Source organism: Ceratotherium simum, chromosome 22 (genome assembly GCF_057802395.1).
Source record: "Ceratotherium simum simum isolate JZ-2026a chromosome 22, ASM5780239v1, whole genome shotgun sequence".
In the NCBI taxonomy this organism is placed as follows: domain Eukaryota; kingdom Metazoa; phylum Chordata; class Mammalia; order Perissodactyla; family Rhinocerotidae; genus Ceratotherium; species Ceratotherium simum.
Window position 1 is genome coordinate 35337455 of NC_141921.1, and position 15584 is coordinate 35353038.

At 49.6% G+C, this 15584-nt stretch overlaps 1 protein-coding gene across 1 annotated transcript; it reads right to left on the reverse strand.

Annotated features, from left to right (window-relative positions):
* Positions 1-285: 285 nt before the first annotated feature.
* Positions 286-15584, reverse strand: PINK1 (PTEN induced kinase 1). The gene is made up of 8 exons (XM_004426116.3): positions 15189-15584; positions 10343-10627; positions 8487-8587; positions 5319-5501; positions 4639-4802; positions 3318-3445; positions 2711-2947; positions 286-1860 (listed from the first exon to the last, which is right to left on the reverse strand). The coding sequence occupies exons 1-8, from the start codon at positions 15582-15584 to the stop codon at positions 1603-1605; spliced, it is 1752 nt and encodes a 583-aa protein (XP_004426173.3). The 3' UTR covers positions 286-1602.

Genomic DNA, 15584 nt, shown 5'->3' on the forward strand with positions numbered 1-15584 from the left:
TAAATAAATTAATTAATAAATTGAGTAATTAATTAAAAAAACACTGAGGCTGGTGTGGAATCACTGAAATGGGAAACCTAGGGTCCCAGCACTTGACTTTATAACAGAATTACAGAATTGCTTGGTTGAAAAGAACCTTAAGTATATGTTCACCTTGCTCAAGCCATAGCTGCGGTCCTAAAGAGCAGGTGTGAAATTTTATGTGAAATCCCTTCCCCATTGTTGATCTCTGCCCACAAGATTTTCTTGTCTTTATGGTATAAGAATCACTCTTAAAGCCAAATATTCAGTTCAAGGCACATACATATTCTGCAGTTGTATATTTGCATTTAATTCTTCACGATTCCTGTAGGAAATGCTAGTCAAAAGGGAAATTAATTAGCAAGTTTAAAACACTACACTGTTAATTTCCATTTCCTCAGTTATTTTAGCTCTGCTAGACTCATTTTAGTAGCTGGAGGAGCTCCATGGAAATTCTTCCTCAAAAACACCCCCAAAGCTGTTCAAGAATGCATAACCCAAGTGCAGAGGCTCCCTACTTCTCAGGCCTCACTTGGATGTTTTTTCATTCTGCTACCTGAATATATTGACCTGTGCAAATGTGTGCTTTAGCTCAGGTAACATGCAGACTGATGTCATGGCTGCCTCTTTGAAACGAGCCACGGTTCATTCCTGGAGCTAGGGGCAAATGTCATAGTCACACTCTACCACTAACAGCCACTGCCTAGACCTGGGTCCTCTCTCATGTAGAGCACAGGTCTAACCCTCCTCAGCCCAGGCCAGCTTGGCCACTAACTTGGCAGAGGTCTGTGCATGAGCCTAAGAGAACATGCACTTTAGGCTGGGCTTTTTGGTCAGCGGTTAACACCTGAGCCTGAGCGTGTCTTCTCACCTGGTGCTGAGAACTCCCTCCTGTGGATTTGCACACACAGCTCTCACCTCATTTTAGCATTGACACACCAAGGAGCCTCCTGATTGGTCGCATATCTTTTTAGAATTAGGCCCTTTGAATTCATTTAGACCAGGGGTTGGCAAACTCTGGCCTGTGGGCCAATCCAGCCTGCTGCCTGTTTTTGTATGGCCAGCAAGCTAAAAATGGTTTTTACATTTCCAAAATGATTGAAAAATTAAAAATATTTAGTGACACATGAAATTCATTTCAGTGTCCATAGATAAAGCTTTGTTGGTGCATGGCCGTGCTTGTTGGTTTACGTATTTAAGGCTGCTTTCGTGCTGCAGTGACAGAGTTGAGTAGCAGCGACAGCCTGAAGCATTTACTCTCTGGCCTTCTACGGGAAAAATTTGCTGACTCTTATTTAGACCCGTGTCTTCATTTTCTAGGTAAGCGAACTTTAGTCCACACAGGGTATATGTTCATCCAAAATCACACAGCCAGAGTTAGTAGCTACAGACCGTGAAGTCTGACTCAAATTGTTCCTTCCATTTGCCACACCTGTGGCCTTCTCTTTTGTTGATCAGCCCTCTCTGCGCCATCTTTTCTCCTGACCTCCCCCCTCACCTAGGAGCCCCTCCCTCAGCATTCACAGACCATCAGACACAGACGCTAAGTTCTTTAGTAATGCACCAGCTACATCAGGGCCATCACGGGGCTGCCCTCCAGGAGTAGAGGAGGAGGGCTGCCTGGCACAGCGCTTCATACTCCAGGTTGGCCAGAAATAACATCTTCATTTTTGTTTCCACACAGCTCTTCTCTGTGAGCCTGTCGGCCAGCAAAGTGGCAGCTGACTGTTGGAGGAGCCAGCCGATCATCTTGTCTAGTTTCAGATTCTTCAGGGCTAGAGTATGTTCACCCCAGAGGCTCAAATGAAGCACATTAGCAGCTACTCGGGCAGACGGTCTCTGCAACAGGAGGGGAGGCAGAAGCTGAGAACACCTGTGGTAAAGTATTCGGCCCACAACCCGCTTTGTTAACGAGTCCTCATGTCAGGGGCTTCCTTTCTCGGGCCCCAACCAAATCCTTCTCCACCTCATGTCTCCTACGATACGCTTCACTCACCTGACACCTCCTGGCTGCTCTCTACCCGTGCGCCAGGCTTTCCCGTGCACCAATGTGCCTGGAGGCGGTTTGCATTGGTGGAACCGCCTCCTGTGTATGAGCACTGTCTGGAGGGAGGGGAGTTGTCTCTCATCACTTAACAACTGGTAGCAGTGAGCATCTACTGTGACCATGACAGCATGCTGTGCACAGTGAGAGGTAAGTGGTGGGACAGTAGTTTGAACCCTGGTCTGTCTATGCGCTTTCCACCATTCATGCCACCTGAACCGGACCTGCCACTCCAATTATGGCTTCCAATGTGTTGGCCTTTATATTCGTTTATAGTAACGTCACAACGTCCAGATCTGCTCTCAGGAGATATCCTCCCATCTGTCTGTCTCGTTAGATCTCAGCTGTTTCCATAAGCTCCATCTCCATTAAACATTTCTTAAAAATGCATCTTTTTCCCTCTGAGTAACTTAAGCAACTAAAGCCGAGAAGAGTTGAATTGCTGGAATTCTGACTAATTTGGTGGCTAGCTTCCCTTCTCCTGTTTATACTAAAACCTATTTTGTGTTCTCCTGTACTTGCCCTTTGCCTTTGTAAGACGGGAGCTGCCCGTCCCTCTGGTGCTTGCCCAAACCTGATCTTTACTGGAACATGAACTGAGGTCTCCATCCACACGATTCCTGCACAGCCTGGGGACAGCCTCACCTCGCTGGCCTCTCGCTGGAGCAGCGCCCTCACCAGCTGTCTCACGTCTCGAGGCACTGACTCGGGCATCGCGGGCAGCTGAGCTTCTTGGTAACTGCGGCTTTCAAGGGGGGCCCTGCCCCGGCTGTAAAAGGGATTGGGGAGCCCGAAGATTTCGTAGGCGAGCGCTCCCACTGCCCAGGCATCAGCCTTGCTGTAGTCAATCACCGCCCTGGGGCCAGGGCAGGCTGTGGACACCTGTCGGAGAGCAGTGGGTGAGCAGTCACGCTGCTGGCATTTCTAACCTCTTCATGCTCCTGCACAGCACCTGACTCATGGGCTAATCGGAACTGTGGCCCAAGGAACCCAGAATCTGAGTGAGTTGTGGCTCAGACCCAGAAGAATCTGCTTAGGCCGCCTACTTTGTGCTGACAAAACTCACACCTCCCAGGACCATTAGGGAGATCCAGATGAAAGCAAAGTGGCAGGGAAGGGACTTGTGCCAAATTTGGGTCAGAAAAGATGGAGGTGTTGAGTAAATAAGGAAGTATCAAGTCGTCCTATCAGTTAGTGGAGACACGGTGAAGAGTCTCAGCTGATGGCACATGATGCGCTCAGCGGGACTCACCTCAGGAGCCATCAGGCAGCTGTTTCCGCCCCGATCCACATAGCAGCTGGTGAAAGGCAACCGCAGGCCGATGCGCTCATCAGCCAGGCAGCAACCAAAATCTGTGATCACCAACCAGGGGCAGCCGTCTGGGGAAGGGACAGGAGGGGTAAGCGACTGATTCTCCTCCCCTTCCCTCTGAGAGGGCCTCCAATGTCCCTGCTGAAGCCACCATCAAGACATGGTGACAGAGGCTAACAGGGACTCAATATTGGCCCAGGAGCGCTGGCCAGCAAGGCCTAGATGGGTGCCCACCTGCCAGAGAGCTGAACGGGGCCAGTTACACCAACACAGACTGCCTCTGGGAAATCAAAGCCCCTAAGCCAAGAACTGGATAAAAGCTTGGCTTAATCTAAATAATTCTCTAGTAATTGGAGCTGTCCCAAGATCTAAAGAGCTGCTCACGATTTACTCAACAGATGGTGCTTGGCTCAAATGACCTCTAAGGGCCCTTACACCCCAAGAATCTTTGATTTGAACTTAAACCCCAAATCCAGACCAAGAAACAGGCACACTAGGAATTAGTTATTTGTAAAGGGATTCATACAGACTTCCTTTAAAAGGCCAGTTCTTCTAGTAATTTAATTATTTTAAATCTTCTAGTTCGAAATCTACCAGACGTATGAATCTCCTTTACAATATCCAGGCAAGTGGCCATCCAGCTTCTACTTGAGTACTTCCAGTGATGGGGAGCTCATTATTTCCAGAGGCAGCTGGGCCTACATTTGGTCAGCTTTCACCATTTAAAAGTTCTTATGTTGAGCTAAAGTCTACCTCTCTTTTCCTTTATTCAAGAAAACTTCCCCGACTGAGGTTGTTGCTCCGTAAGTGGGCAACAGAAAGGAACTTGGGAACTGGGAACCATGGCTCCACAGACCCCACAGGGAAGGAAAGCCTTTGTTTCGAAGGAAAGATTGCTCATCCCTGTGTACAGAGCTAAATTAAGACCCAACAACTTGGGCCGTCCCCGTGGCTTGGCGGTTGGGTGCGCGCGCTCCGCTGCTGGCGGCCTGGGTTCGGATTCCGGGCGCGCACCGATGCACCACTTCTCCGGCCATGCTGAGGCCGCATCCCACATACAGTAACTGGAAGGATGTGCAGCTATGACACACAACTATCTACTTGGGCTTTGGGAGGAACAAAATAAATAAATAAAATCTTAAAAAAAAAAAAAGACCCAACAACTTATAATAGAACATAAAAAATTAGGGCCCCAAAGGGCCCTAAATGTTCACAGACCTAGTGCACCCCGGACAGCTCTGAGGGCGCGGCGGGCGCCTACCTGTGTCCAGCTCCACGAGAATGTTATCGGACTTTAAGTCTCTGTGTGCGACGCCCTGCTGCACCAGATGATCCACGCCTTCCAAGAGCTGCAAGGTCATCACGGTGGCCAGGCGGGGGCTTGGAGTGTTCACACGCAGGTACTGGCGCAGGGTACAGGGGTAGCTGGTGGACAGGGGGACAATGAGCCCTGGCACCTTATTAACTACTAGGGTGATGGCCTTTCCTCTTCTTCCTGGAGCGTTTTGATTTCCTTTTTCCCCAAGTACCCTTTCTGTTCCCACCTGCCATCCTGAAATTAGGAAAGAAGAGCTGGGGTCTCACATGTTGAAAGTAATGGTACAGATGCTCATTTCCTTAAAACCCCCATTGTGGTAATGCTAGAGGGTGCAGAGCGTGAGAAAGGAGAACTGTTTTATGTTAAAGAAAAGCAAGCTATGGAGAAGGGCAAGAGTCAATGTACTAAAAGCACCAGGTACACAGTATGTTCGGAATGAAGATGAGATTCTGTCTTCATGAAAAATCATCCGAAAGGGAACCTGCCCTCTCAGGTGCGCCCTCAGCGTGGCCTCATCTCCCGCAGGGTGAGGATCCTCTTCCCTGCAACCCCGGGCTCCGGGTGCACAGAGGCAGGGACCAGCTCCCACTCGCCCCAGGTCCTGCCATATGCCTGCCACTTACTTCTTCATAACGAGGAAAAGCGTCCGCCCATGGCCCAGGCCTTCGGGGTGAAGACGTGGGGGCAGCACATCAGGGTAGTCGACCAGGGCCCCTGGCAGCAGTGGGACAGGTGAGGTGAAGGCGCGGACGACCCGGATGATGTTGGGGTGAGGGGCCAGTTGCTTGGGACCTCCCTTGGATTTTCTATTTAAGCCAAATGGGACAAACGTATGAGGCCAGTATTAGATACAACAGCTGGAAAGATAATTATCTAAGGCCACAATAAATACTGACGTTCATTTATTCACACACTAAATATTATTTATCAGCTATTCACTGAAGATCTGCTGTGTGCCACGTGCAGAGCCTGGTGTTGGAGGGAAAAAAACCCATAAAGAGGACTCATCCCATTTGATGACTCCACTCGTCCATCCACCCCATGTGGCAGAACACAGCGGTTAAGAGACCTTGGAATCAGGCTGCCTGGGTTTGAATTCCAGGTCTGCCCCTGTAAGTCCTTGGTCAAGTTACTTAACTTCTCTGGGCTCAGTCCCAAATGCGAAGGGGAGTACGGTAGTAACACACCTCAGAAGGTTGTTGATATCGTGAAGGACCTAGAATCCCCGTGACTCCAGGTTCTAGCATAACGCTTGGCGTGGAGTATGAGCTCAATAAGCCTTTGGTGAATGAATGAATGGATACAGGCCCAGTTCATAGCAGATCTGTTACCTGCCTGCCCTGCGCACCCCTCCTCCTCCAGGAGCCCCCACCCACAGCCCTGCTGAGGCACAGTGGCCATGTTTTGGATTGTGTGACTCTGCCTATAGTGTATCAGCCCCGCCCTCAACCGAAGCTGACTGGACCAAGGGTGGGCACCTGACCCCAGGGCAACGAGCCTGCAGTCACATCTGAGATCCAAATGGTTGGCAGTAAAGAAGAAGGGGGCCAGTTAGATTCTCCCTTTCAGGGGTGCGAATGATGCAACATGGCAGTAACGTGGCCGTCAGCAACAGAGCTGAAGGTGAAAGGACGCCACGAGATGAATGGGGCCATGGAAAGCCAAAGAGGTGTGCAAGCCAAAGGCACGCAGGAGCAGAAGAGCCATGGGGTCAGAATAAGGATGCTGGTGGCAGGGAGAAGAGAATGGAGCAGAAGCCCAGAGACAGCAAGGCAACACTGAGGGAGCAAGATGCCCGCCCTGTCCTCAGAGGCACCCCCGTTCCTGAGCTCTGTAGATCCAGCCCATGTGTGGCCTTCTACTGCTCCTCCTCAAGTCCACCCGAGTGGGCCCCTGTTCTGTGCAATCCAATGAATCAAGCACTGTTCCTACCCTTGGGCCATTGGGGCTGGTGGGAGAGTCAGATCACAGGTCCAGGCTGTCAGTGCCACGAAAGGAAAGCTCTGCCCAGTGGTCACAGGAGCCCAGAGGAAGAGTGTGGCTGTGCTGGGGAGATGCGTGCATGTGGGTGTGTTTAAACTGAGACCTGGAATGGGACAGGAGGCCGTGGGGAGGGCAGCCCAAGCATAGCTAACTGCATGCACAGAAGATAGTCATAGAGGAGTTGGGTGCATTCGGGGGAGGGCAGTGTGAATTCAGTCTGGTGGAGCATAGGGTGTAACTGGGTCAAGAACAGAAATCAGGTGGGAGAAGAAGTGAGAGGAGCAGATCACAAGGGGCTGAGTCTGAGGTCCCTAGGTGAGCAAAGGCTAGGCAGAAATACACTCAGAGTGCTCCCGGGGAAGAGTGTTTCTCCTGAGAGTGTTAGATGTCACCAGTACTTTAGGTAACAGGCCTTCTGCCATATTCATCTAATCATTCAACAGACATTTACTGAGCTGTGAGGGTGCGTAGCAAACAAACCATAAGAGCCCTGCCCTCAGAGAGCTTGGAGTACAGCTGCAGAGCCAGTGAATACACAGACCAAGACAGCTACGATTTAAGCTCAGACGGTGATAACAGCTGTGAAAAAACGAAAGCAGGGTAAAGGACTGGAGAGTGACAGGGACGACTTCAGATGGGAGGTCTGGGCAGGCTCTGTGGCAGAGACATCGTCGTGCGCACAGCAGTATGACAGCACCATGTCAGCCGGCTGAGGCTAATGCCAGAGGAGGAGCCACCTCAGGATAATTTTAGCTCCCAAAGCAGCTGACGTTCAGACCTCCACTTCTCCCTACAGAGGAGTAAGGAGAAGAGGATGACAGTGCTAAGCCCACCGAGTAGCTGCCTCTGTTGGCCTGCACAGACCCTCAGTCATTCTGGAGCCTTCCAAGCCATGGCAGGGGTTTTCCACGGATATCTCAAGTCTCTATTTCTACCTTCCGGCTTCTGACAGAACTAGATCTATAAACCAACCTTCTAGTAAATCACCAAAAATGAGGCAGGCCCACCTCTTCCTGGTGGTCTACAAATATTAAAGGGAGCACAGTGTCTCCTCTGTCATGAGCTCAAGGGTTAATCCCTACCACCTGTAGACAGGGGATTTACAAAGCTGCTGTGAGCGCAGGCTGCCCTCCACCGGCTCTTCCCTCTGCAGAGAATGTCGCTTTTCCTACTTCTTTGCCTAGGTAACGCCTATTCATCCTTCAAAAGGCAGCACAAATTGTCCCTCAAGAGGCCTTTCTGAATGGCCCCCACCCCTGCAACGCACACACCACCTCTGGGCTCCCTCAGCACCTGCGCATACACTATTCCAGCACTTAACACACTGGACTCTTCTCCCCACTTGACAGGCTCCTCTGCCACACAGAGAACACTGGGGGAACAGGCCGTGTTTGTGTTTTTTTTTTTTTTTAATCTCTTGGCACCATCAGGTGCACTGCAGCTATTAGTGGAATGAATGTTACCTCCGCTGCAGGCAGAGTTCAGTTTGTACTGATAGGTGCTGCTCCACCTGGGCGGTACGTAGGAGGAATCGGAAATCCGATCAGTTTTCCCACATTCTGAATTGGGCATTTTGGGATGGCCTTCTCTCCCTGCTCCAGTGTGAATCAGCATCTTCAGCTAGAGTCAGATGATCTGCAATCTTTCTCAAGTTAATTATCCACCAACTGAACATCCATTAATGACATCACTCAGTAAGCATTTATCATCTACTGCGTGTCGTGTCAGACACTGTGCTGAGTGCTGAGGACACAGATCATGGTTTTGCTCTCAAAGAACTCACAGCCAGTGGACAGATGGGTGCTTACCTGTAAGTGACTGCCCCATACTCCCCGGCCAAGGCCACTCGACTAGCTGGGACTAGCTCCTGGCTCATTGTGCTGAAGATGGCTTCGCTGGAGGAGCCCGCCTGGAACACATCCATAATGAATCCAGGGTTATACAGACCCAAGTGGAATGGCAAGTCCAAGCCCTCCTCGTAATCTGGACCAGGGCAGCTACTGCCTGGACCTGGCTTTCACCTTCAAGATAAGATAACCTCTGAAGTGGCAAGCCAAGACTAATTTCTCCTGGGAGAGAGGGCATAGGTGCCATCCATGCCAACTCAGAGGATGCTTCCCAGGCTTCAAACTCTTGGCAGCTCAGGTGCCCAGGGCAGGACGAGAGTCAAGATGATCAGAGCACGGAACCCTTCTTCCTGCCACAGATGCCTCTGGTCACCACTGGGCTTGAAACTGACCACTAGATCATTAAGACTCATCCTTGCAAGCTCCCTTCAGCAGACAGGCCAGAGCCCGACAAGCCCACCCTAGATAAAGTTGTGCTGAATCACAGACCAGCCTTCCCCATCCCTCAGTAAAAAACCAACCAACCAACCAACCAACCAACCAAAGAGGAGGAAAAGCACCTTATTTTCCTCATTTCATTATTTATGGCTCTCAGGACCTGTGAAACCTGTTAAGTATTGAGAAGCTCCTGGAAGAACCAAGTCTTTTAGCTTTTTTGAATGCAACAGCTGTCACGTCCCAGCCAGTGGAAGTTTTGATGCTAAGACTGGATGTTTCATAGGCAAAGGGTTTGGCTGTTTGTTGGCTATTAACCCCGCTTAGAAGTGCAACACTCTAATAACCTTCATTCCCAAAATCAAAACAAGAAACTGCATTCTTCACTGTCCAGCATGAGCTGCTGTGGCACTTTCCACCTGAACCTTGGACAGACGCTCTGGGCAGGAGACAGAACGTCAGTTCTTGAATTTTCTAAACCCACCTATGTAACGGCAAAGTAAAGAAATTACTCTAAATAGACAGAAATCTTTGTTTTTGTGGGGGAAAAATACTCAATTTCCCAAAGCCTTGAGTCCGCCAAGAGTTAAGGGCAGGGGGGTGACATGCAAGCCTCTGATCTGGAGGTGAGGTGGCAGGGTGAGTTTAGAGGAAAGGTATGGCCCCTCCTCTCCAGTGAGGCAGGTCAAGGGAAAGAGAGAGGAGGGTGGTAAATGCAGACCTGAAATTAACTTTTGTGTGTGTGTGTGTGTGTGTGCGTGTGTGAGGAAGATTAGCCCTGAGCTAGCATCCATTGCCAATCCTCTTCTTTTTTTTTTTTTTTTTTTGCTGAGGAACACTGGCCCTGGGCTAACATCTGTGCCCATCTTCCTCTACTTTATATGGGACGCCGCCACAGCATGGCCTGACAAGCAGTGCGTCGGTCCACGCCCGGGATCCAAACCTGCGAACCCCAGGCCACTGAAGCAGAGCTCATGAACTTAACTGCTATGCCACCCTGCAAGCCCCTGAAATTAAATAACTTGATCAGCACTGACAGATTAGAAACCAGTGGTTTGGGCTCTTGCTGCTCAAAGTGTGGCTCACAGACTAGCAGCAGGGGCTCCCCTGGGGGCTTGTCAGAAAGGCAGACTCTCAGGGACCCCCAGACCAGTGGATCAGAATCTGCCTCTTAACCTGATCCCCAGGTGATTCATGGACATATTACAATTTGAGACACTCTGCTTCAGACTCTTGTGTGAGAGGGTGAGGCAGCCTAACTATATGGGCCCCTGTACTGGGGAGAATCTGCGTATCTACTTCCTGGGAAAAAGCGCCACTGGTCCACCAAGATTGGTACTTTAAGAAATGCTTACTCTAAAGGTGAAAGGCCCCCTCCTTACCGAGATGTTCCACATCATCTTGATGGCTAAGGGGAAGGCAGGGGCCCGTGGAGCTCGCTCCTCTTCTCCTCGTAGAGTGATATCTGGGCCTCTCCCTGGAAGAGGCCCGATGCTCTTGGCCACCTCCAGGTTCTGAGGCAACACAGGCACGGTGGCTTCATACACAGCAGCACTGCAGCCCTTGCCAATGGACTGCCCTATCAGATACTCCTCCAGCCGGAAGCCCTGCCAGCGTCTAGTGTCCAGCGGGTCAGGTAGCAGCTTGTTTTTCTGGGTAAAAATTGCCTGTGAGGAGAAAAGCATGCCCCGTGAGCCAGGGAGCGTAGGCAGGCTCAAGGAAAGGGAAACAGGGAAGGGGAGGTATAGTGAGGCAAGGTCTTCACTGACAAGATCAAGAGCTAATAAAAACACAACCGAATTGGGTTTTACAGGCCATCCTGCCTTTCTCTCTCATTATTCCGAATAATTTTTCTCAAACTGTTGCTTCATTGCAACCATAGAGACCGCCCAACACAGAACATTGTGAATTAGTTAAGAGGTCAGAACTCCTAAATTCTGCAGTTGGCACACCACTCCTTTGCTGCCTGTCAAGCTCCCAGCACAACCCTGGAGGTTTCTGACAGCTCTCTCTGCAAAGACCTTGACAGGCAGCTACTGGATGGTTACCAGGAGCTGTGGATGGGCAGGAGCGTGTGGCCGAGCCACTTCTCCACTGTGAATGATCTCAGGTTGCTTTTGCAGGCAGGAGGGTGAAATCAGGAGGGTCCCTGGAGCTGGGTCAGTAAGTCCTGTCTTCCTGTCTCTACCTCTTAGGAATCTGGTGGGCCCATGCTGTTTTCAGAAACGAAGCAAGAGTACCAGAGTCCTGATGGAAACAGATGGAAATGCAGGTACTGCTGTGGGGATGCACTGGGAAAGAGCCTATTTCCCCAAAATCAGGGTCCTTCCCTACTTCAGGCGGGTGACATCATTTCTCCAGTCCCCCAGGCTCCGCCTTCTTCCTCAAATCCTGTCACTGATCCCTTCCTTTCCATGGTTAGTCATCTACCTCTAGACTTGCCCACTCTCATGACATCCCTCCACCTGCTTCTAAGGCAGATGAAACCACATCGCTTTCCCGTGTCACTCTTCTGTTCAAAAACCTAACCAATAGGTTATTCAGTACCTTGTCCTGGTACTTCCTTCCTGTGAAAACTGTCTCGCCAGGCTGGTCTGTGCACGGTCCATACTCATCTTTCATGCCTCTCTTGGAATCCTAGCTCACACTGTTCCCCCGCCCCTATTTCTACTGTAGTGCTCTGCCTGGCTCATCCCTACGCATCCATCCAGTCCCAACTTGGCTGCTCCTTCCTCTGTAACCAGCCCTGACAACCCAGCCCACAGCCACGTTACCTTCTGGAGGATTCCTAAAGCACTTAGTATCTGTAGGCTAATGTACCTTGCATCATAACTTTTAACGTTTTTTAAAAATGAAAGTCTATCTTGCCCTGCCAACTAGTTTCTAAACTCCACGGAGCGGAAGCAATATCTCGTAGAGTAAACCTTTAATGCCGCGGTTTTGAGAAGACGATTTTTAAAAAATTTTTGTTTTGAAATAATTATAGACTCACAGGAAGTCGCAAACTAATAGTACAAAGTGTCCTGTGTACTCTTCATCCAGTTTCCCTCAATGGTGACATCTTATATAGCACTAGTACAATATCAAACCCAGGAAAGTGACGTTGGTATACTGCTGTTAACTAGACTACAGACCTGACTCAGTTCTCACCATTTTTTTAACCTGCGTTCACTCGTGTGCGTGTGTGCATGCGTGAGTGTGTAGCTCTCCGCAATTTTATCCCGTGTACAGACTCGTGTAATCACCACCACAATCAAGACAGACAACTGTTCCATCACCGCAAAAGAACTCATGGTGCTACCTCTTTGTATTTGCACCACCCCTACCCCGTCCCTGTCCCCTGGCAATCACAGATCTATTCTCTATAGTTTTGTCATTTCAATAAGGTATATAAATGGAATCACACTATGTAACTTTGGGACTGATATTTTTCAGTAAGCATAATGTCCTCGAGGTTCATTTCGGTTGTGACCTGTATCAATAGTTGATTCATTCCCATTATTGCTTAGTATTCCATTGTATGGATGTACCAGAGTTTAACAATTCACCTGCTGAAGGACATTTGGGTTGTTTTTAATATTTTGCTATTATGAATGATGCTGCTATGAACATTCATGTACAGGGTTTAAAAATTTATTTTTAAGAACAGTGGTAAAATATACATAAAATTGACCATTTTAACCATTTTTAAGTGTACAGTTCAGTGGCATTAAGTACATTCACATTGTTATGCAACCATCACCACCATCCATCTCCAGAACTTTTTTCATCTTGTAAAACTGAAATTCCATACCCATTAAACAACAACTCCCCATCCCTTCCCCCTCCAGCTCCTGGTAGCCATCATTCTACTTTCTGTCTCTATGAATTTGACTACTCTAAGTACCTCATATGAGTGGAATCATACAGTATTTGCCTGTTTGTCACTGGTTTATTTCACTTAGCATAATGTCCTCAAAGTTCATCCATGTTGTAGCATGTGCCAGAATTTCCTTCCTTTCTAAGGCTGAATAATATTCCATTGTATGTATATACCACATTTCGCTTACCTATTCATCTATTGATGGACACTTGGGTTGCTTCCACCTTTTGACTATTATCAATAATGGTGCTATGAACATGGGTGTGCAAATATCTGTTCAAGTCCCTGCTTTCAATTCTTTTGAGTTTATTACACCCAGAAGTGGAATTGCTGGATCATATGATAATTCTATTTTTAATTTTGGGGGGAGCTGCCTATTGTTTTCCATAACAGCTACTCATGAACATAAGTTTTCAATTCTCTGGGTAAATGCCCAAGACTGCAGTGGCTGGGTCATATGGTAAATGCATGTTTAGTTCTGTAAAGAAACTGCCAACTATTTTCCAGAGTGGCTGTACAATTTTATATTCTCACCATCAGATTCTCTGCATCCTCAAAAGCATTTGGTATTCCACTATTTTTTATACTTATTTTCTTCTAATAAGTATGTAGAGACATCACATTGTGTTTTTAATTTGCATTTCCCTAACGGCTAGTGATGTTGAACATCTTTTCATATGCTTATTTGGCATCTGTATCTCCTCTTGGTGAAATATATGTCTTTTGCCTATTTTATACTTAGGTTTTTTCCCACATGCCTCCATCTAAAGGGAGCAGTCACTATTCTAGTCCAGTTTGACACCATATGGAATTTTAGCTCTAGAGTTGCCAGATCTGGTGATTTTTTTCAAAAGAAGTCAAACACGTGAATTTTAAAAATTAACTGGCAACTAACTAAAAATGTTAAGGCACAGGAGGGTAAACTGTGAGAAAAGGATGTGTAGATGGTAAGCTTAGGAGGGTCAAGCTCCTCAGCTGAAAAAAGCCTCCGTAATTTAAAGCCAGATTTGTCAAGTTTCCCACTCTTGGCTTCTGTCAGTTAAGCTGTAGCAAAAGACAAGGACAGTGGGTTACCTGCCACCCCAAACTGGCCGGAGCTCAAACATGAGACGCTCTGGTGATGAATAACAAGAGCTGGGCTGGAAACCAGGACACATGGGAGACGCTGCTTGGTCCTCAACCAGCTGTGTCCTCGGGCAAGTCACTCCATCTTCCACCACCTCGGCCCTAAGCTGTCAAACGCAGGCGCTGTACCAACTCAGCAAGTGCTTCCAAACCCCAGGAAGAAGAGTGACCTCCTGGGAAGAGGAGGGAATTCTGCCAGCACACGGCCTTCAGACTTGAACTGCAACACTGGCCCTTCCCTGGGTCTCCAGCCTGCCCCCCTGCCCTGCAGATTTTGGACTTTCCAGCCTCCATAATTGCAGAACCAATTCCTTAAAATAAATCTCTTTCTACAAACACACCCTATTGGTTCTGTTTCTCCTGAGAACTCTAATTAATACAGACTTTGGTTGAGTAGAAACAGAGGTCTCTGAGCTATTTTAAACATTTAAAAAGCCTAAGAACCCCTATATATCTAGTCACCCCTGATAACTCTGCACAGCTTAACTAAAAATCGTCATGTCTGATGTTTTCTCCTGCTGTTCATGGTTTTTACTGCGGCTTCAGCTATGTCACTAATGGTTTGGCCAAACTTTGGAGGCAGCCTGGCTGGCCCAGTTGTTAAGGGCACAGGCTTTGGAGAGTCAGACTTTGGGCACCACTCTTTATTAGCTGGGTGACTTCGAGCAAGTTACTTCACCACTCTGAGTACATTTCCTCATCCATAAATTGGGGATGACAACTACCTCAGTGACAGAAGTGTTATGATTTAGTTGTCATTAAATTTTAGAAAATTTACACAAAGCCGTTAGCCATGGTGCAACAGGAGCTACAATTAGCAGCATATCTTCCAAAACATGCTGTTTGAGGAAGGGAAAACAGTGAAGCAAATGTGAGGTGCTGACCCCGTAGCAGAGGATCAGTTACACTGAAAATGAGCCTGAATCGGTGATTTCCGAGGAATTGCTGGCTCCTACAAAGGTAAATCTTGACCCAGGGCCCCAATCAGTAAATGCCTCCCAGCCCCGCCCCCACCACGCCCCACCCTAGCCCCGCCCCATCCAGCTCAGGACCCCGCCCACACCTTAGTCCAGCTCCGCCCCACACGCTCACACCCTAGCCCCGCCCCATCCAGCTCAGGACCACGCCCACCCCCGCCCCTCACCACGCCCACACCCTAGCCCAGCCCCGGCTGAAGGCCCCGCCCCTAGCCGGACTCCGGGTCCCGCCCCCGGCCCTCCCCGCCCGCGGCCAGCGCTCACCTGGATCTCCTGACAGGCCGAGGCCGCCCGCCGGCCCTCTGCCTGCTTCTCCTCGATAAGGCCCAGCCCCAGCCCGAAGGCCAGAAAGACGGCCCGGCCGCAGGGGCCCGCGCCGCCCCGGGCTCGCACCGCGAACTGCCGCTGGAGCCGCGCCGCCAGGCCGCCCACCGACTGGCGGAAGAAGCGGTAGCGGTCGGGGAGCCCGAGCCCGAGCCTGCGCGGCTCCGCGCCGGGTCCCGCGTTCTGGCCCGGGCGCTCTCCGCGGCCCCAGCCCGCCGCGGGGCCCGGCCGCTCGGGCCGCCCCCAGCCGTAGGCCGGGCCTGGCTTGGCCGTGAAGCGCAGCAGCAGCGCCCGACCCAGCTGCAGGCCCCGGCCCAGCGCCTGTCGCACCGCCAT